The sequence below is a fragment of the Amia ocellicauda genome, chromosome 14 (assembly GCF_036373705.1).
Source record: "Amia ocellicauda isolate fAmiCal2 chromosome 14, fAmiCal2.hap1, whole genome shotgun sequence".
NCBI lineage: Eukaryota > Metazoa > Chordata > Actinopteri > Amiiformes > Amiidae > Amia > Amia ocellicauda.
Window position 1 is genome coordinate 24,273,934 of NC_089863.1, and position 22,157 is coordinate 24,296,090.

Consider the following 22,157-nt stretch of genomic DNA (forward strand, 5'->3'; position numbering starts at 1 on the left):
CTGTGTCTCTGGGGTTGTGTATCAGCATTGGTAAAGGACAGTACCCCCATCAAGTGGTGGACATGAGGAACTGCATCCTCTTCACCAGTCTGAAATTCAGGGGTTGTGCGTTTTTCTACGGTTTGTACATTTTGTTCTACAGGAGATTAGAATAATCTTCTCCTCGGGTTCGTGGAAGTTGTTTTAATGGATTCAATCCAGAACTTAATATAACAAGAAGGCAGACACAGTGACACAGAGAGAAGGGGAAGCAGCATTCTCTAGAGAGGCAGGGACAAAGAGTACAAGGACAGTTTAAAGTTTTATACAGACAAAGAGAGAGAAAGAGAGAGAGGGCAAGATCTCTGCCCCTGCCTGCTCCATGACAAGATCTCACCTGCATTATAAAAACCAGACACGAAAATCCCATCTTTAGTCACACCATTTTGTGAAATTATTAATCTTCATTTATTAAAAACAAACAAACATCTTCCTTTCAACCTTGACATATAACAACAAGATCAACTCACAAGTCTGGGAGAGACCGGAACATATAGAATAAAAACCAACCGAATCAGCATCGTAAATCAACAACACGGCAGTAACAACGACTGAAAAATAAAAACGAAAGACCCTGCACGTAAAAAGGGCGCAAAATCTCCCAGTGTCTCAGATATTAAATTAAAAAAAAAAAAAAAATAGAAACATGAAATGGAAGAAAAAGAATATATAGTCTTACATCAAAATCAGCGTGTCGCAGGATTGGTTAAGGCTGGTCTGTCCGCCACTTGGCTGCAGTGCATGATGGGATACCTGTGGTCACCTGAGCGACGGCAGACAGTGACGCGAGAGGACAGACCGGGACACGGAGAATCGCCGACAGGACGAGAAGAGAAGCGAACGCATCCGAAACGAAGCCCACTGCCCTCACTACGTCTGATTCGGAACATATTTACACAGATCTCCAGTTTGATTTATTCCTGTATGTGTGTGCTTTTGCGATTTTCGTGTATTGTTAGTTACTATGCGTCAGAACGGTTGTATTACGGAGCTGCACACCGATGAGAACTACTGAACGCTACAGACAAATAAAAAACATGAAATGAGGCTAACTGATGTGGAACGATATATATTTATATTCAGTCCAGTCCAGCAACACTCTTTTCACATCTCAGTGCCACCGACGACAATACAATAAAAATAGTCCTTTTTGTTGGACACTGTCCCGTTTGTATCCCAGAGCAGCAAAACACGCACAGGAGGATTGTAAGATAACGATATGTACTTTTCACGTTTATGAACCGTGTCGTCGAATTCCTTGCTTCTTTTTTTTATTTTTATTTTGGAGTCTCTGTTCAGGCGACAGGACTGTGTCTACAGATAGCACACAAAAAACAACATTTGAAAACAATGCTGGTCAAACCCAAATAAAAACAGATTCCGATAACTGTCCCGGAGTGATAAAAATAAAGATTTGAATGCGTTAAAAACCAATAAAACGACATGGGTCAGAAGGCGTGACGTCACTCACTGCATCTGTAAATCGGTTAAGGCATCGGGGAGGGGGCGTGGCCTAGCCAGGGGACAGCAGCCGATCCTGAGAAATGCTTCTGAGCTCGCCACAAAGGGGTGGGGTTAGTCGGGAGGGGTGGGGTTTGCATAATAATGAGGGGGGGGTCAAATAGAAGGAGAAGAATGCAGAGAGGCGCTTAGTCAGTTTGTGTTCAGAGACGGGGGGAGGGGTTTGGTCAGGAAGCAGTGAGGGCGAGGCTCTGGAAAGGGGGAGGGGCTTGGGTTTCTATACACTAATGAGTGCAGGAAGGGCTAAAGGGGGCGGGGCTTAAAAACCTGCTGCTATAAATACCACTCAATCCCCCACTACTGCTACACTTCCTGTTTACTACTACTGCTCCTCCTCCCTCCATCCCTCTCTCTGTCTCTCTACCCCTCCGCAGTGCAGTGGCTGTCCGAGTTGCCGTCCGTACCGCCGCCGCCGCCGAAGCTCTTCTCCTCGCCGGGCTTGCAGATCCAGGTGCCGTAGCCCCGGGCCTGCAGGGCGGAGAGCAGCGCCACCTTGGCCTGCTGGAAGGGCAGGGCGGCCCGCTTGGCGTCACAGTAGCAGCCCAGCGCCAGCAGGTCGGCCCGGCCCGCCCGCTCACACTGCGCCCGGAACAGGGCGAAGAGACGCCGCTTGCACACCCGGGACACCCCCAGCTGAGCACTGCGGGGAGAGAATTATTGGTGGTTAGACACGCATGTTGGTCGATGTCATTGTCAACGCAGGTCAGTCAGGCCGCACTCGTTTCACAAGCGGTGTCCAGGTGGGAGAGGGAAGATGCACACTCGTCTCTCTCTCTTTTCACACACGTAAAGATGGGATGCATCATGGGAGCCAGTGTGCCTGTACATGTAGACATTGTGCTACTACGCAGACTCGTATTGCCTCTCATTTCAGAAGAAAACTCTCCCTCCATAGCTGCCATAATGTATTTTCTGTATTTTTCACTATTCATCAGTCAGTTTAGCAGCTTTCACACTGAAGAGTAAAACAGCTTTGTATTTTAGGACAATGTGAACACACCTGTAGCTATATGCACTTTATAAAACCCCTCACAACCAACATTTCTTGCACATTTGCTTTCTATTGGTTTAATAACTGGCTTCTCAAGTTGTTTTAAAGAGAGCATTGTGCACGATGAGGATTTTTAAATCTGATTAAAATCGATTCATTTAAGTAGTAATCGACAGATTAATCAATTATCAAAATAGTTGTTTGTTGCAGCCCCAGTCTCGATCTCTCCGTACCTCTCCAGGGTGCCCTTGGTCCCGTCCAGAACCTCGACGCTGGACCCGTCCGCCTGGCTCCAGTTCACACTGGACTCTTTGGTGCGGCCCGTGTGCCGCGTGGAGTCATACACACTGACCCGACCCACCTGTGAGAGAGGGAGGAGACGGAGGGAGAGAGAAAGAGGGAGGGAGGAGATGGAGAGAGAGAGGGAGGGAGGGAGGAGACAGAGAGCAAGAGGGAGGGAGGGGGGAGGGAGGAGGCAGAGGGATAAAATGGATACAGGAGCAGAGAAAGGAGAGAAACAAACAAACAAACACAAACAGAGGGTGTGAGTACAGTGTGAGTAGTACCTTGTGGGGATGGGGGGGGGAGTTTAGGACATGAGTACAGTGTGAGTAGTACCTGGGGGTGGTTGAGAGTGTAGGGATGTGGGAGGGTCTTTGTGAACTCCTCTTCATCTCTGGCCAATCGGCAGCAGATGGCTCGCGTCAGGTGACCGTGACTGTACAGGTACCCTGCAGGGACAAACAGAGTGAGTGACAGACTAGCAAGAGAGGTAAACATCCAGACACAGAGGGAGAGAGGGAGGGCCTCCCGGGCCATGGCACTGACCCAGGGTGACGGAGTGCAGGTAGACGGGCTGCAGGAAGTGGCTGAGCAGCGCCCCCTGCAGGCCCAGCACGTTCCAGCGCAGGATCTTGTCGCTGCAGCTCATTGTTCGCAGCCGCTCGCCGTGCTGGATGCCGTCCCAGGTGGGCACGATGTCGCTGGACTCCACCGGGATGGTGCCCTCACCTGGGGGGGCGGGGGGAATGGGAGAAGAAGAGATTGATGCCATCAGAGAAACCCTGATCACGTGGAGGAGGAAGAGAGGCGACCAGAGGACAGGGGGCAGCGGGAGGGACTCACCGTTCTCCACCTTGGTCCTCAGCTTGCCCTGCTTGGCGTTCTCAAACAGAGGCTGGTGCCCCGGCCCCGCCCCTGCCGCCGGCTCACTGCACGACTTGTCGAACAGAGCGCCGTCGCCACAGGGGGCCGTACTGAGAGAGAGAGGGGTGTGAGAGAGAGACAGGTGTTATTTCATACAAACATGCATACCATCAGTGTTGCAGCTTAATGTAACAAAAAACAAAACATAAATAATTTGTTCGGGCGTCAGGTAGGTTACATCTGCCACACACACAAGCTGCCACACAAATATCAATATTAAACCAAAACTCGATAGAGAAAATCTAAAAGTCAAAAGGAAACAAAAACATTGCATAAAACATAGAAACGGCAAAAAGAAAGCTAATCAAATTCCAAATGCAGCTGAAAGTCACTGCAGATTTCAAAAGAGATATATATATATAGATACACACACACATATGTACAGTCACTCAATTGTCCACACCCAGGTCAGTTTACCCCAGCTCAGATGGCTTTGTGTGTTTGTGGCCTGTTTAACTGGCACACTGTGGGGGGGTTTACCTGATATACAAGTGGAATGTGATGCCATGTTTGACGCGCAGTTTGCCATCCTCTGCTGGCTCGAATATGCTGTCCTCAGAGTCCAGCGGCTTCTCCAGCTCACTGTACAGGAACCTGAGAGAGACAGGGAGCGGCAGGGGATGAATTCATACAGAGGGACAGCAGGAATGCCATAGACGAGACAGACACACACACACACACACACACTCCACCTCCCTCCCTGTCATTCCTCCACCTCATCTCTCAGAGGAAATTATACACTCAGCAAGTATGAAGGGCGAAAGGACAGAGACAGGAGAGCACTGGAGGGGCAGCAGAGCTCGACACATGGCACACATCTCTCTCTATCTCTCTATCTCTCTCTCTCACCTGATGAACCCTCTTCTGGAGATGATTTCTGCATGGCAGTCGTTAACTGTGTCCCCTTTAAGGCTCAGCTCCTCCCCTTTAACGCAGCGGTTCCCTAAGTAGGGCAAAACACCAGGCATCAGCATCCACTCCACCCCGCTCTCTCCCCTTCCCTCCCTCCCTCCCTCCCTCACCCCACCTCTCCCCATCCCCCTCTCCTCTCCTTGCATTTCTCTGTAAATAATATCCACCCCGTCTCTCTTTTCCTCTCCCTCTGTCCCCCGTCCCTCCCTCCCTCTCTCTCACAGCCATGCCCAGACTGTCCCCCCTATTCCCTCCCCTCCTCTCTTTCCCCAATTCCCTCTCTCTCGTACCTGTGCCCAGGCTGACCACCGTGCCCAGGCTGTCCCCTCTCCTCATGACGAAGGTGGCCAGGATCTTGCGTCCCAGCAGGCTGTGCTGTATGCGGGCGGTCAGCGCATTGAAGCGCTGGTGACTCAACATGGCCAGCTGGTCATGCAGCGTGCTGCCACTGACCGGCAACTGAGGGGGGAGGGAGAGAAAGAGATGGAGAGGGAGAAAGAGAAAGAGAGGAGGAGGGAGGGAGAGAATGGGAGGGGCAGTGAGAAAGGGAGGAAGAGAAAGGGGGGGAGAGACAAGGGGAGGGAAAGGGGGAGAAAGGGTAGAGGTGTGAGAGAAGGAAGGGTTGGGGGAGAGGGAGAGAGAGGGAGGGAGAAAGAAAGAGGAGGAAGGGAGAGAGGGGGAGGGGCAGAGAGAAAGGGAGGGAGAGTCGGAGAAAGGGGAGAGGTGTGAGAGAAGGAGGGGTTGAGGGAGAGGGAGAGAGAAAGGGAGAGAGAAAGAGAGAGAGAAAGGGAGGGAGGGAGAGGGGTAAGGGAGGAATAAAATAAAAAAAAAAAGGAGAGGGAAAGACACAAAATGATTTAGGCATCAATGAAAGCGGAGATGGAGAGAGAGGAGGAGGAGAGGGGACAGGAATGTGCAAGGATGGGGGGGAAGGGGCTGTTACCTCAGGGGCAAGGGGGGTGGTGCGGGCGGCTCTCTCTGCCTCCCCGATCAGCACCCGCAGCGCCGCGTCGGCTGCCTCCTGCTTGCCCTGCTTCTTACTGCTGGCACACACCGCGGGGAACCAGCGCCCCCCCAGCTTTGCCTGGTACGTGAACCTGAGGGGGGGAAGGGCAGGGAGAGGGAGAATGTTAGTGTGTTACACTGTACCGCGTTACACTGTCCTATTACAGAGTACTCCCTCCCCCTCTCTTTCTCCCTCTCTCTCTCACCGGGGTTGATGGGGGGGTCCGGCCTGCTCCACCAGCTTGATCTCGGCGCCGAAGCCCTTGGAGCGCGCATACTCCAGCAGACCGCTGATGGCGTTCTTGTTCAGGTGGTTGATGAGGTCACCCACCCCGGCCGCGTGGGCTGCCTCCAGCTCCGCCACCGTCAGGGGGGGCAGCAACGGCGCAGCTGGCAGGGCAGGGGGGGCGTCCTGGGGCTCAAAACTCAGTGCCGGCGGCTGTGGGGGGGGGGGGGGCAGCGTTAGCGTCGCTGGTTCAATTGCAATCGGATAGGTCTTGTACTGGATAGGCATGCATCGGGGGTTAGGGAGTGTCAGAGCGTTAGTGCCTTGGGCTTGAGGGAGCGTCAGGGCGTCAGTGCCTTGGGCGTGAGGGGGCGTCAGTGCCTTGGGCGTGAGGGAGCGTCAGTGCCTTGGGCGTGAGGGAGCGTCAGGGCGTCAGTGCCTTGGGCGTGAGGGAGCGTCAGGGCGTCAGTGCCTTGGGCGTGAGGGGGCGTCAGTGCCTTGGGCGTGAGGGGGCGTCAGTGCCTTGGGCGTGAGGGAGCGTCAGTGCCTTGGGCGTGAGGGAGCGTCAGGGCGTCAGTGCCTTGGGCGTGAGGGAGCGTCAGGGCGTCAGTGCCTTGGGCGTGAGGGGGCGTCAGTGCCTTGGGCGTGAGGGAGCGTCAGTGCCTTGGGCGTGAGGGAGCGTCAGGGCGTCAGTGCCTTGGGCGTGAGGGAGCGTCAGGGCGTCAGTACCTTGGGCGTGAGGGAGTGCTGTCCTTCTCCCAGCAGCTCCTGCACAGCTGCCTCCGCTGCCATCTGCCTGGCCAGCTTCTTACTGTGCGCCACGACAGGCGGGAAGAGCCGGTCACCCACCTTCACCTGGAAGGTGAACCTGAGGGAGGGAGTGGAGAGAGGGGTAGAGGTGAGAAAGGAGAGAGGGAGAGGGGGCAGACCGGAGGAAAGAGGGGGAGAGAGAGAGGGAGAGGGAGTGGCCCAGGCACCGGCGCTGCTCTGTGGGCCTGACTGTATTAACACACAGGGCCAGCCGCATACCTGTACCTCACACCCACCACCCCACAGAAGTGCGTCCCTGTCAAGCCTTGGGCCTGTACATCCTAAATGGATCAGAGGGGACTCTTCAGGGAGGCTCACTTGTTGCTCAGCTCTGGGGTCCAGTGTAATCGACTAACCATCACTGCCATGCCACCCCTCACCGAAATCAATTCTGGGAAATAAGGAATAATTTAAGTAAACGTTCACCTCAGGAACTAGCCATACAGAATGGGGGACATATAGAAACATCACATTTAAAACCTCTATGCTGAACCCCCGGCACAAGATCTCAAATTAGAACAGCAACAAATTCAGGAAAAACTTGAATCAACAGCTAAAAACAATCAGAACCCACTTGACAACCAAATCACTGCAGAAGAACTAACAAACTTACTTACTTTACTTAAATAAAAGATGTTCAAAACGGTCATAAAAAGCCCCTCAATCGCCACCGTCATACCAGCAGGCATTGGACCACATTACATTTAAACAATGTATTTTTAAAATATACGACTGCACTGATATACTGTATACGTTTTCTTCTGAAAGAGCAGTATTCCCCCCCCCGCATGTCTGCCTTATTCTGCTTTATTGTTTCTTTATCCACAAAGTGTTGTGCAATATGGAAACGTAAAACAATACAAATGTCTCGCAAAACATCTGCTGTTTGGAGTGTTTTGCTAAATGCACAGAAGAGCCCCAGAAATCTGAATGTAAGACGTGCAACTGAAAACTGGTCTCACGGAGGAATGAGCATCTCCAGCTTCATTTAACCAACTAAATTTAAATGCATTGTTTACTAGGCTTAATGGGTCGATTGAACAGAACTGAAAGCAGCAAACTGGATATGAGCACGTGTTTAGTACCCAGTTTGCAAATATATTATGTTCACACAAACTCTGAATTGAAAGTAATCTTTTTATTGTGTTACCGTGTCTTTAGTAGGGCCTGACACATATATCGGAGCACCGATATTATCGGCCGATATGGGTCTTTTACAGAAATATCTGTATCGGCACATATTCCACTTTCAAGGGCATTTTTAAATACATTTTTAAAACCAAATGCAGCTGTGCTGTGCTGTGCTGTGCTGTGCTGCGCTGCGCTGCCTGCGCTATAACCTATCACTGTTGCATCAGCACTGTTGACGCGACGCAGTTCTTATTCTAACAACTTATTTTTATAGAATATAGAAATCCTATCCTGCCTTTGTGTGCTGGTGTGCTGTTATCAGCAGTTCACATTCCTTTCTTGCAACGTATTATCTGCAAATTACCTACCTTTTTACCTATGTAAAATGTAAAAATCCTGCCTTCACTGCATATTTGACAATTTCTCTCTGACAGGGAGGGAGTTGAGGGGTCCATGCAAAAAAATGTCTGTTTTGCACACTAACAAAAATTAAAAAAAAAAAAAAAAGGAAATATCAGCAGATATATCGGTAATCGGGAAATTTCACTTCCCAATTATCTGTATCGGCATCAGACCCTAGTCTTTAGTATTTACTACTTTAAGTATAGGCGTGTTACAGAACAACGGGGTATATTCATCAAGAGGTTCAAATCGATTAACTGTTTTCCTGTATTGCATAATACAAATTAATGTTAACACATCACCCCGCATACAGTTTATTATGAGTAAGGTGCTTTTACTGGAAGGTTACATGTTTCATGCACGTAAAATCAATAGCCTCCCTATAAACCATGTGCGTCTAAAAATAAATAAAAACATGATTACTGCTTGAGATGACAATTGTCATTATTTTGGCTCTGTATGTCACCACAATGGATTTGAAAGGAAACAATCAAGATGTGCTTTAAGTGTAGACTTTCCTCTTTAATTTGAGGGTAGTTACATCCAAACTGGGTGAACGGTGCAGGAATTATAAAAATGGGTGTATGTGTCCGCCAATTTTAGGGGCTCAAAGTATTTGGACAAACTAACAATCATGAATTAAATTGTGAGTTTCAATACTTGGTGGCAAATCCTTTGCAGTCAATGACTGCCTGAAGTCTGGAGCCCATAGACATCAGCAGATGCTGGGTTTCTTCCCTGGTGTTGCTCTACAGGCCTGCACTGCAGTGTCTTTAGTTCCTGCTTGTTCTTGCTGTTTGGCCTTCAGTTTTGCCTTCAGCAATGAAATGCTGCTCAGTTGGATTCAGGTCAGGTGACTGACTTGACCATTGCAGAATATTCCACTTCTTCACTTTAAAACAGTCTTGGGTTCTTTCACAGTCTGCTTCAGGTCATTGTCCATCTGCACTGTGAAGCGCCGTCCAATGAGTTCTGAAGCATTTGGCTGAATCTGAGCAGATAATAGAGCCCTGAACACCAGAATTCATCCTGCTGCTTTTGTCAGCAGTCACAGCATCAATAAATACAAGGAACCAGTTCCCCTGGCAGCCATACATGCCCATGCCATCACACGCTTCACAGATGAGGTGGGATGCTTCGGATCATGAGCAGTTCCTTCCCTTCTCCATACCCTTCTCTTCCCATCATTCTGGCACAAGTTGATCTTTGTCTCATCTGTCCATAGGATGTTGTTCCAGAACTGTACAGGTTCTTTAGATGTGTTTTGGCAAACTCTAATCTGGTCTTCCTGTTTTTGGGGCTTGCCAATGGTTTCCATCTTGTGGTAAACCCTCTGTATTTACTCTAGTGAAGTCTTCTCTTGATTGTTGACTTTGACACAGATACTCTACCTCCTGGAGGGTGTTCTTGATCTCGCCAACTGTTGTGAAGGGGTGTTTCTTCACCAGGGAAAGAATTCTTGTCATCCACCACAGTTGTTGTCCGTGGTCCTCCAAGGCCTTTTGCTGTTCCTGAGCTCACCGGTGCGTTCTTTCTTTTTGAGAATGTACCAAATAGTTGATTTGGCCAAACCTAATGTTGCTGCTCCCTCTCTGATTGGTTTGTTTTGATTTCTAAGGCAAAACTGAAGGCCAAACAGCAAGAACAAGCAGGAACTAAAGACACTGCAGTGCAGGCCTGTAGAGCATCACCAGGGAAGAAACCCATCTGCTGATGTCTATGGGCTCCAGACTTCAGGCAGTCATTGACTGCAAAGGATTTGCCATCAAGTATTGAAACTCATGAGCATGATTATGTTAGTTTGTCCAAATACTTTTGAGCCCCTAAAATTGGGGGACCACATATAAAAATGGGTGTAATTCCTACACCGGTCACCCAATTTGGATGTACGCTCAAATTAAAGAGGAAAGTCTACACTTAAAGCACATGTTTCCTTTCAAATCCATTGGGGTGGCGTACAGAGCCAAAATGATGACAATTGTGTCACTATCCAAATATTTATGGACCTAACTGTATATTTTGTTTACAGGTAATCAATATAAACAAAATTAAACATCCCTTTGTAGTTTAAAATAAGCAATCTCAACCAGAAATCATGTTTTGTTTTATTTTAAGACGCGCATGGTTTATAGGGAGGCTTTTGATTTTACATGCATGAAACATGTAACCTTCCAGTAAAAGCACCTTACTCATAATAAACTGTATTTGTGTCACTGTCCAAATATTTATATATATAACTGTATATAGGATTTTCATTCAAATCTATACACTGGTAGCAAATGTGACAACATCAATAAATTATGCAAATTAGCACCAATGAAGCTTTGAACCTTCAAAGGTAAAAATGTAACCCGTCTAGCAGTACTTATTTCCCTGATTTAAAACAGTGGAGACGAATATACCCCAACAACTCACGGGGGAACCGGGTTCCCGGACACTGGCCTTCCTTACCAAGCAGAATATCCCGATTGACAAAATAACAAAAGAATATGAAAGAGAGAATGAAAGGGAGGGGAAGGGGGAGAGACAGAGAGAGAGATACCACTTCACTTTAGCAAACAGCACCATCGAACACTGCACCCACTACACATACCTAGGCCTCACACTCAGCTCAACAGGAAGCTTCAACACGGCGGTGAAGACACTAAGAGAGAAAGCGCGCAGGGCCTTCTATGCCATAAAGAGACAAATTAGCATAAAAATACCTGTACAAATCTGGCTAAAAATATTTGAATCCGTAATCCAGCCCATTGCTCTCTATGGCAGTGAGGTGTGGGGTCCCCTCACAGGGCAGGAGTTTGCTCAATGGGACAAACACCCAACAGAAACCCTGCTTGCAGAGTTCTGCAAAAATATCCTACAGGTGCAAAGGAAAACACCGAACAACGCATGCAGGGCAGAATTAGGCCAATACCCATTTTAATCAACATGCACAAAAGAGCAATTCAATTCTGGCTCCATCTAATAAACAGCGACACACACTCCTACCACCACAAGGCCCTGCAATGCCAAGAGCTGAACCCAGAGAGGAGCCCCCTCAGCCAGCTGGTCCGCAGGCTCACTGCACAGACACACACCGACACCGGCCAGCCTCAGGACAGCAACACACACATGCACACAATCAGAGTCAACCAAATTATCACACAGCACAAAGAAAACTACATCACCCATTGGGAAACACACACACAAGCACAAAGTAAACTGCAGTGCTATCGGGCCCTAAAAAGACACTACACATTGGCAGAATACCTTAAATTAATAACGAACGAAAACACAATACAAACACAAAAGGATCCTGACCAAATACAGGCTCAGTGAGCACAGCCTGGCCATCAAGACGGGCTGACACAGGCAGACCTGGCTGCCCAGAGAGGACAGGCTGTGTCCCCACTGCCAACGCCGAGAGGTCGAGACAGAGTTGCACTTTATTCTAAAATGTGAAAAATATAAACATTTACGAGCAAAATTTTTCCCCAAAATAGCAGATCTCTATAAGAAATTTCCAGACCTGCCAGACTCGGAGAAAGTGCCAGTCCTTCTGGGAGAGGAGACCAGCTCCATATTACTGGCAGCCCAGTATACAGCTGCCTGCCACAGCCTGAGGGACACAGTGGACACTTAGTCCACACACACAGGGGACACCCTTAGACACAGGCAATGACACCCATGCTACACCGACTTATTACTATTAATATCAATTTTATGTCTCTGACATATGGTTTAAATTGTATTAATTGAAATTAATCAGTTAACTGTTTTAACATACATAGTGTATTTATGTATGTAAATGTACATGTATATGTATATGTTCAAAACTGTTGTTTGTCACCATTGCTTTGGCAATACTTCTTTTTGGTCATGCCAATAAAAGCACGTTGAATTTGAATTTGAATTTGAGAGAGAGAGAGAGAGAGAGAGAGAGAGAGAGGAGGGTGTGGTGCTGGTGGGGTTACCTGGGGTCGTGGGCCGGGCCCTGCTGGGCCAGGGGCAGGAACTCGCAGGCGCTGGCGCTCTTCTGGCTGAATTCCATCAGCAGGCTGACCGGGTTCTTGCCCCCGGGGAGGGAGCGCGACACGGCCACCGCCCCGCCCTCCGGCACCATGCCTTCCGAGGCCACGCCCACCAGGGCCACACCCTGCACAACAATGACACACGGTCACACACGCGGCCCCGCCCCTCTGACAGCCCCACTCCGCCTTGGCCCCTCTCTCACCGCGGGGTCGGCAGAGGGGTCGGGGTCCTGCGCCCACAGCTCCTCCCCGGCCTCCAGCTCCCTCTGCAGCAGCCGCAGCGCCTCAGCCGCCGCCTCCTTCTTTGCCGTCTTCTTGCTGGACGCCTCAGCCACTGGCAATCTGCGGCCGCCCAGCTCCACCTGCATCCTGAACCTGGGGGGGGACGGGGGTCAGAGCAGTGCAAGAGTAGTGTGTGGGCAGGGGGCGAGTGGCGGGCGAGCAGTGCGTAAGTAGTGGGCGCTAGGGTTGGGCGATATTAGAAAACTTAAGGGGAGCGCTTTTTCTCTAAAATTCACAAATTGAGATGTGCAAGTACGGTGGCCCTGTCCTGCACTGGGAGAATAAAGTGTCTTTCTACGTTTGACTCCTTGTTGCAGCCCATTAAACAGGAAAATACAATTGGGATTTTTTTCTCTTTCAGTCATCTTATTTTTATGATTGTAGGCCCTTTTTTGCGTTTGTACAGTTATGAAGTATTTTTATGATAGGAGAGGATGCCTTTTGTGCTTCAACCTTTTGATAACATGAGCTTTTTAGTTGTTGAACAAAAAGCAAACTTACAGTTCTTAGCACGGAGCATCCACGAACAATACAACTGAAGGCACACGTTTTTTTAATCCTCTGAACTGAAATTGGGCATGCATTAATTTATGGGGAAACGATCTGTGATAGAGACATGCGGTTTATTTCTGCTGCTTAGCTTAGCTTGGTGTGGTTTGTTTACATCGCGTCTGTCCTGGCTGCACTGCGCAGCTGCAGAACACAGGCTTGGTGCTGACCAATGGACGTTACTATGGTCTGTCATCAGCCTAGAGATCTTTTTTTTTAACCCAATCACAGACCGTGACTCTACCAACATATAGCCAATCCAAAGTACTCGGAAAGCCCTTGGACTCTCAGATGATATGGCAGGTGTCCGTCCCCCCCACATCGACGCAAAGTGCAAATTAAACAGATTATCATTGATGATTGTCACTATCGTCAATATACAATAATATCGTGGGCAACTCCAGTGGGCGCAAGAGATATAACACTGCCCTGGGGTCGAGAATAGGGTGTGTGGAACCAGTAGCATGAGCACTGCGAGTAGGGTGTGAGTAGCGAGCACTGACCTGGGGTCGTGGGAGGGCCCGCTCTGCTGCAGGAGCAGGAAGTGGCATGTGTGTCCGCAGTGCTGGGCGTACTCCAGCAGCCCGCTCACCGGGTTCTTGGCCCGGACCTCCAGCAGCTTCCGCAGCGCCGCCGAGCCGCCGGCCCCCTCCTGCGCCACCGCCCCCCCGGTGCCGCCGCCCACCATGGCGTTCAGGAACTCCGGGATCTCGTCCGAGGCCCACTGCCCGTTCTGCCCCAGCTCCCCGAGTGGGGACGAGGTGGGCTGCAGTTCTGGATCCAACTTGGGCTTCTTGCATCGGACCTCCTCCTCCTTCTCCTCTTCATCTTCCTCCTCCTGCTTGGCAGCGTTGTGTGGAGGTGGTGGCTGCTGTGGCTGTTCCCCGTTGCCCATTTCCTGTCCGGCTTCCCCGGCGCCACCCTCCTCCATCAGAGCAGGAAGTGGGACAGCATCTTCCAGATGGGCAGCGGACGGCGGCAGCATCACCGAGGCAACAGCGGCAGCCGTGGGGGCGGGGGCGGGGCCGGGGAGCTGGGCCTTCCTCTGGCGCTCCAGGCGCTGGCGCTTGTGGTCAGTGAGCTCCCACAGGTGGGGCGTGATGGCGGCATCCCGCGAGACGTCACCCTGCTTCTCCAGGACGTACAGCGTGGGGTTCACCTGCTTGGCCGTGCGCAGGCCCAGGTTCTTGGCGATGCCCAGGGCATTGCAGCGGCCCGACGTCAGCAGGTACTGGCACACGCGCTCCCGGATGTCCTCCCTCTCCCCCTCCATCTCTATCTCCAAGTCTGGGAGCGAGCCGTCCGTGTCAGAGTCCTGCCCAGGTGCCTCTCCTCCGTGTCTCACTCGTTCTCCTCCTCCTCCTCCTCGATCGTCTCTCTCTCGTTCTGTCGCCTCTACGATCACCTCTCCTTCCTCCTCCTTGTCAGAGTCCAAATCAAAATCTGGGAACACTTCTTCTTCTTCTTCTTCTTCTTCTTCTTCCTCCTCCTCCTCCTCCTCCTCCTCCTCTGCCTCCTCCTCTGCCTCCTCCTCTGCCTCCTCCTTCTCCTCTCTCTCCCTCTGTCCCTGCTTTCCCCCCAAGCCCCTGCACTCCTCCTCTGGTCCTACCTCTCTCCGCAGGCTCCAGAGAGGAGGGACGTCCCCGTGCTTCTGGGTGCGGCCCTGGAGCTGCAGCGAGTATAGGGCCCGGTTCACCACTGCCTTGGGAAAGCTGAGGGTTCTGACCAGCTTTCGGAGCTCTAGCACCTGACCCGGGTCCAGGGACGCCAGACAGTCCAGCACCAAGCCCTGCACCAGCCGGTCGTCGGCGTAAGGACGGGCCCCAGCCGCACTACGTGGATTGGGCGAGTTGCGACGGTCGCCGAGGGCCAGGTCCCCCAGGCTCTGGGACAGGCAGTCGACGGGGTCGGCACACGGGCTTCTCCGCCCGCCTCTGTGGTACCGGTTCTGGCCAGGGTACTGGGCCCAGTTCTGAGCGTGAGTGTGGCTGTATGTGTAGTCTCCCCTTCCCCTGCTGTAGCCCCTGCAGTGCCCCCTCTGGCCAGGGCTGGCACTGTGGGAGTGGGCGGAGTACGAGCTGTGGTACCCGCCTCGGTGCTGGGGTGCTCTGGGCCTCTTTCCTGGCCCGGTTCCGACCCCCCCGCTGCTGCCGCCGCTCTTGCCGCTCTCGTTCTCCTCGCCTGCGTCCCTCTCCGCCACTCTGCTGGGCCAGGCCGGGCCTTGGAACTGGGGAGCCTGTGTGTTCTGCCCCCGCAGGAACTGCACCTGCTGTAGGTGGAAGTCTGGGTGGCAGCTGTGGCCGTTGGCGACGGGAGGGTGGGACGGGGGTCCGACTGGAAAGTGTTGTAGGGGGGGCTGGGGCAGTGACCCCGGGGGCGGGAAGGGAGGTGGAGGGCGGGGAAAGGGGAGCTGGAGTGGCTGCCAAGAGCGGGCCGCCCGGCCGCGACCGGGGTAGCTCTGGTGACAGTTGGCCGAACGCTGACAGGGGGGAGGTTGGCGCGATGCTCTGGCACGGCCACCTCCTCTGTTCATAGCGGGGGGGCTGCAAGAGCCGGTGGGGGGTGGGGGGTGGGGGATACGATTGATGATGTGGTGCCAACGACTGGAGAGAGGAGAGGGTGTGGAGACTGACTGCGGCACAGACTCACTCACAGCTACAGCACCTGGGTGGGTGGATAGAGATAGAGATGGAGAGAGAAAGAGAGAGAGGTTGAGAATAAAGTCAGTCCAAAATCTTAAGAACAGTATACAAGAAACCATTAGTGACTGTACTGCACTGTAGCACACTGTGACTGTACCGCACTGTGACTGTACCGCAGTGACTGACCGTACCACACTGTGACTGACTGTACCGCACTGTCACAGTACTGTGTCTTGCCCAGGTCGACAGAAACAGGATGTCAGTGAAAGAGAATGTCAGTTATTGTCCCTAGGGGTTCCTGCCTGGGCTCACGCCCTCGCCCTCGCCCTCGCCCTGCAGATCGGCCCTCCAGGCTGCAGCTCCGCTTTCAGGCCCAGCTGACACTGCCCCCTCCCCACAGCAGACAGGAGCCCTGGGATTCCACTCCATTGAGCTGAGATGTTAAGACAGTCAGCAGGACGTGGGGGGCATCCTGTCTCAACTCAGCTCAATTAGCTGGAATCTCGACACAGTGTCGTGTGTGTCTCCCTCTCTCTCTCTCACACACACACACACACACACGGGTGCACAGATGGTTAGAGAAGTCTCGTCTGCACAAGGACAGTGCTTACCCTGGGGGGGGAAAGCGTCTTTACACCCTGGTTGTTTAGTTACTTAAATTTAATCCGCAAATGGGACATTTCTGATGAGCAAAATAGCAACACCCCCCCACACCCATAGCAAACCAAACAAAAACACAACACCGCGGTCAACAGCCTGGGCCCAACAGCTCACGGTAACGCGAGCCGACAGTCCGGCACGACCGTCCCTGTGACTCACTCTTGAGCTAATGCGACTGTACAGCTGGCAGGACCGCTAGCTATGGCCGAGTGTGTGTGTGTGTGTGTGTGTGTGTTAAGATGGTTAGATACAATCACACACACACACACATGGCCATCGGTCCTGTTCTGAAAATCCTGAGACCCAGAGCTGAGATTCAGGATTTCGATTAATAACAACAACAAGGACAATAATACTCATAATAAACATGGAGGTTTAAGTGCAACAGTGTGGTGTAAGTGTTAGGATGTGAATTGTGAACAACAACAAAGTCAAAGTGCTCAGTAAACAATTCAGATCCTTGTCATAATATTATCATCACCTCTAAAACTACTAGTGCTACATAACTGCAATGCAAAAGGTCACAATTTCACAGAGCCACCTACCTGAACACCGGCCAGTGTAAGCAGCAGGAAATATATGCAAATCAATCCAATTAAAATACTACTAATGATAATAATAGGTCAAAAAATGCCAACTCTGTAGAGGTGACTGGAAATGGTGAGAGCTGCGGTTTCCCACCCCTCTGTACACCGTTTGAACAGCGTTATCTCCCAGTGCCCAAAAAACACAGACAAAAATACTTGCAGTCACTCGTGTATGACGACATTTGAAATGAAAGTTAGCCGCACAGACAGTTCAAAAACGCGTCCACCGTTTTCACCCCCGTCTTCGCTGTTCTGCTCGTTTTCTTTTTTAAAGCAAATGTGCATGATTGCAATGATCACTGCTGCGTGTCCGTATGCGTGTTGCTCTTGCTGTGATTGCGGAGATCAGGCCCAGGCAGGAGCCCTGCTGTCTGCGGGAGCCGTGCGTGCGATTCGCCGCCAGTTTCGCTTTCCTTTCTCGGGAAAAGGTCCGTTTTCATTGGAGACAGACGTGCGCTGCCGCGGACACGCCGCTGGGGGGCGCCGGGGGTGTGGGATCTGATCGTGCATCCCGAATAAACACGCATGTCTGGATCTGTCTGGGTGGGAGTGTGTGCGTGTCTGAAGCTGTCAAGATAGAGACACACGCACATGGCCTGTCTGTCTCTCTCATCCGTCCATCTGGAGTTCACTTTCACTGGTAACCACCCATCCCCCCCAAACACACACACACACACACACACACACACACTCTGCGGTCCAGCCCGGTGCAATGCATTAACATTACAATACTGTGCAAAAAGGACACAAGTGCACCCTCTGTATCCCCATGGGCGGCGTGTGTCCAACTCCTGGTTTCATCACACGTGTTTTTGTGTGTGTTTTTTCACTCCCTGCCACTACTCTCTCTCTCTCTGCACTGTCCTCCCGGTTAACCTCTCCTCTCCTCCCCCTCTCATCCTATCCTCATCTCACCTCTCTCATCTCTGGAGGCCTAGTGCTGTAACTGCACTGCGTTGCTGGTGTCCACAGTGCGTGTGCAGCTACATACACGTACCTCGTTTTAATGCTCGTTATTATTGTAAACGCGTCGTACCTCGGTGCCTTTGCCGTGGTTGCAGGGCAGAGTTTGCCGGAGGGGAGGCAGCGAGAGAGTTTCCTGTCTCGGTGAGTCTGTGTGCCGCTTCTCTACGGTGCTATTCCGCAGGGCGACGGGGGAGAGAGAGCGCAAACAAGGAAGACCGGCGCGATGACGTCGATATTGGGCGACTCGCTAGGCCACACTAGTTCCGTGTACCAGGATGCTTTGCGCGCCTTAGAGAACGAACTTCCCGCCAAATGTGAACAACCGGTGGCGGGCGTTGTTTTGAAGTTACTCCACGTTGGGAGCCACTAAAACACCTTTACACACAGTCAACATTACTCTCCCCCACCCCTCCACCAGCGGAGGATGGGGCTGATAGGAAAAATTGACCTGAATTACTTGTCAACCAACTTATCTTAGCTATACCCTTGGTTTCAATTAAAATAGTACTAAATGGCTGTCATAATAAAGGGTTAATTTTAATAAGCACCCAAGTGTTAATAAAGTTAGTTAGTCAAGATGGCGTCTGTATGGTTTAATATAACCTTTATATTAAATTAATATTAAATTAACACATTAATATAACCGCTGCACTGTGGGATTTACTACGACATTATTCCCAAGATCAAGGGTCTTTGTTATCCCTTAAGTCCTCCTGCTTGGCTGTTTGTCTCCTTAGACCTACATTTTGTGTACAAGACCGACTCATTGGTGTCGCTTCTGCCCAGGTGATTGCAAATCAAATCCATATAGGGTTGCAAAGAGTTCGAAACTTTCCAGACATTTTCCATGGGAATTTAAGCTGGGAACTTTTGGGGATTTTCCCCCAATTTTCCCCTACATTTCCATTTTATTCCCATCAATTCCCAAATATTCCTGTTAATTCCCACGAAAAGTGTCCACCTTTGAATACTCCCCAAACTGTGCAACCCTACATCCAAATAAATACAAAGGAAAGAGTGCAATGTAAAGAGCAATAGTGATGGCAACAAAAAAAGCAATGTGCACAACAAAGCGGAAAAGGAAACGCAGAGCAGAAAAGGAGCATAGAAGTAGAAATGCATGTTAAAATATATTTATTTAAATATATTTAAAAATATATATAAATAAATATACAAACAAATGGCCCGATATGTAGTCATTTATTTCAGTGTATCAGTGTCACCCACTCACAGTTAATAACTCTCACAATAAACAGTTCAGTTCTGCACAGACTGTTTATTTTATGGGGCAATACTGCATGTTTGAAAATACATGTATAAATAAATAATAGAAGCAAAAAACAATATAGTAAAAAATGAAGAACTTTTCTTAAACCCAAAATTAAAAGTACCTCCTGCCCCCATGGTAATGCAGTTTTATTTTAACAATAATTATATTGATATACACAGATAACACAAAATAATACACTATTCAAAGGAGACTCCACCAGGGGGGCGTCCCTGGCTCGATGCGGACCCGCCCCTGCCGCAACAGCCAGTACAGCAGCTGATTGGCCGTCCGCTTGGGCACCCGGAGGGTCCTGGCAACCTGGGCGGCAGACATGGTGGCTCCGGGCTCCAGGGCCCCTAGCACACACAGCACCTCCTGGGGCCCGCAGCGGGCACCCTGGCGCAGGATCACGCAGCGGAAGCTGGCAAACAGGGGCACCCCCAGCTCCTGAGCCAGCTGGAAGGCGGGGAGGGCGCCCAGCAGGGAGGGGGCAGAGAGTGGCGGCTGCGCCTGCTGGGTCACAATGGACCCCTGCCCTGGGCTCGTCTCTCCCCTGCGGTGCTGTGGGGCTCTCGGGGGCCTGAGGGACCAGAGGGGTGGCACTGCATCTCTCCTGTAGAGGGTGCCTCTCCTCTCCAGGGCGTACAGGGTGGGGTTCACCTGCCTGGGGTAGCGCAGGCCCAGCCCAGCAGCGATCTGGAGGGCAGAACAGCCCGCCCACTCCCCAGCTCTCTCTCTGTCCGCCCTGTTCTCTCGCTCCTTTTCCCGCAGGAAAGCGCACACTCGTTCAGCCAGATACCCCTCTCCCTTGCCACTGCGTCCTCCGCCTCTCAGCGCCACCTCTCTCTCTCCAGCAGACATGTCTCCGCTCTTGTCCTCTCCTTCTCTCTCTCCCTGTCATAAGTTCAACCGTCTCAAGTTATTTATGAAGCACGATATTGTTAATTAACCGTTCATTTCCTCAACATAGTATCTACAGCTTTAACACATAAACTTATACATATACTTGTTACACAGTTTCACAATTTGAAATGTATACAGGAATGATCAAAAAGAGCACGTTTAAAACAAATGCATTTAACATATAGACATGTTGGTATTCATGTAATGCAGGGGTTCCCAAAGTGCGGCCCGAGGGCCAAATGTGGCCCTCGAGGATGTTTGCTGCGGCCCCCCAAAGCCAAACTTCAACCACCCCTTTTCTGAAGCTTTTCTATATTTTTACACTTAATGACAATTTTCTGTTTTTGTAATTTGGGGTAAAATAATAAAACAACCATTAAAGTTAATAAATGTCCCCTAACAGAAATGTATAGGAAATCAAATTGGTAGTTAATTTTCTGCTGCGCCCCCCCCATCCCATGCAACCTCGGGAAATTGGCCCTCCATCACCAGACATTGGGAGCCCCTGATGTAATGAATATGTATACATATTCCTGTAATACCGTCAGTTACCGGGGGGAGGTAATAATGAGCTCTCGCTATACTCTCTTTAAACATTGTTACAAACATATCAACATTTTGTATGTTTATAATTTTAATAAAAACAAACTACCTCCGAGCGTTTTGGGAACACCTCTCCTAAATGAACATACATACAATCAAACAGAAGTAATTAAGACATTATTACAATTAATTCTATATATTTGATTGTATCTAAACACGTAGAGTATGTTTACCTGCAATGCACACGGCTCCACTAACGGACAAACTCAAACCATCGCAAGTTATTTACGTGTTGCCTTGGCAGCGCAGAATATCACATCTGCAAAAACCAGTTAAGAAAGAAGTTAATTGCTTTAGTTTACTGTTTTTATTTAATTGCATCAATGTCAATGACGCCAAAACGCGCTGGTGCTCAATATCATTTACCCCAGACTTATGCAGATGTTGCATCTAAATATATATTAATCATTTAGCCGTCTATATGATGTCTATGCTGTTGGAACATATACTGTGTTTGATCTTGCTTGCAGCCCATTGGAATTACAGAGATGGTGGAAGATGGAGAAGGAAAAGCAATTGTTGGATAAGAAGCTGGATGTGAGTGTGAACTGGGATATTCAGTTGTCACGTCTACACTTGAATATCAAGGTTTCAAGCATATAGTGTAACTGGATCTCATTAAGCTGATCCCTGATGTCTTTGGTGTAATAAACTTATTTTTGAAGGAAAAAGATCCCACTAACAACACTCTAAAATGACACCCTATTCCCACATTGGCATTATTAATGTGCGTTCCTAATAAAGCAACTAGATAAATAATTTCTTATTACCTGTAACCTGTTACGCTCAAATAAATTGCCATCTGTGTGGGATCATTCATCTCTAATAATTGATTCTCATTGAAAAGCTTGCCATATTAACATTGCCCCCTGTTGGTGCTCCTGCTATTTTCATAGGAACTTATTTATTTATGTGTTAACGTATTTTTTTGGTTAATATGTCTCTTAAGATTGTTATATTTCTTGCTTGTTTATTTAACATAGGATCAAACAAAAATAGATACATTCCACATATATTCCACAGAACAGCGATGGCACTAAGACAATATAATAATAATAACGCTTTATTATGAAAGTGTAAAACTAAGATGCGTTTTAAATGCCATTCTACCTGAAATGGGCCAGTGGAAAACAAACAATGATAATAAATATGTACAATCACTCGGATTGCTTTGAATATAGATATGAATTTGACACAAAATAGCAGAGGATGGTTTCGATCCATCGACCTCTGGGTTATGGGCCCAGCACGCTTCCGCTGCGCCACTCTGCTTATTCATATCAGCCCGCAAAACGACATATTTTACGATTCTTTGACGTCACTTGTGCACCCCTTCTAGCGGCGTCTTTCAGTCAAGACACGTCACAGGGGCATTACTACAAACGCCATCTGCGCTCTCCGTCTGTAGTCCCGCCTCCTTCTCCAGCTGGCCAATCCCTGCG

The 22,157-nt window shown here is 49.9% G+C and overlaps 2 protein-coding genes and 1 non-coding gene across 3 annotated transcripts; all 3 read right to left on the reverse strand.

Annotated features, from left to right (window-relative positions):
- Positions 1 to 410: 410 nt before the first annotated feature.
- Positions 411 to 18,151, reverse strand: adar (adenosine deaminase RNA specific). The gene is made up of 15 exons (XM_066721286.1): positions 18,010 to 18,151; positions 13,588 to 15,748; positions 12,457 to 12,628; positions 12,197 to 12,378; positions 6,630 to 6,768; positions 5,881 to 6,113; positions 5,613 to 5,766; positions 4,960 to 5,128; positions 4,607 to 4,700; positions 4,238 to 4,351; positions 3,677 to 3,807; positions 3,380 to 3,562; positions 3,170 to 3,282; positions 2,785 to 2,912; positions 411 to 2,200 (listed from the first exon to the last, which is right to left on the reverse strand). Exons 2-15 carry the CDS (start codon positions 15,615 to 15,617, stop codon positions 1,921 to 1,923), a joined length of 4,122 nt encoding a protein of 1,373 aa, XP_066577383.1. The 5' UTR covers positions 15,618 to 15,748; positions 18,010 to 18,151; the 3' UTR covers positions 411 to 1,920.
- Positions 18,152 to 19,210: 1,059 nt separating this feature from the next.
- On the reverse strand, positions 19,211 to 20,961 carry LOC136768146 (double-stranded RNA-specific adenosine deaminase). The gene is made up of 2 exons (XM_066722198.1): positions 20,889 to 20,961; positions 19,211 to 20,103 (listed from the first exon to the last, which is right to left on the reverse strand). The coding sequence occupies exon 2, from the start codon at positions 20,068 to 20,070 to the stop codon at positions 19,411 to 19,413; it is 660 nt and encodes a 219-aa protein (XP_066578295.1). The 5' UTR covers positions 20,071 to 20,103; positions 20,889 to 20,961; the 3' UTR covers positions 19,211 to 19,410.
- Positions 20,962 to 21,915: 954 nt separating this feature from the next.
- Positions 21,916 to 21,987, reverse strand: trnam-cau (transfer RNA methionine (anticodon CAU)). The gene has a single exon. It is a non-coding gene; the product is annotated as a tRNA-Met (tRNA).
- Between the last annotated feature and the right edge of the window lie 170 nt (positions 21,988 to 22,157).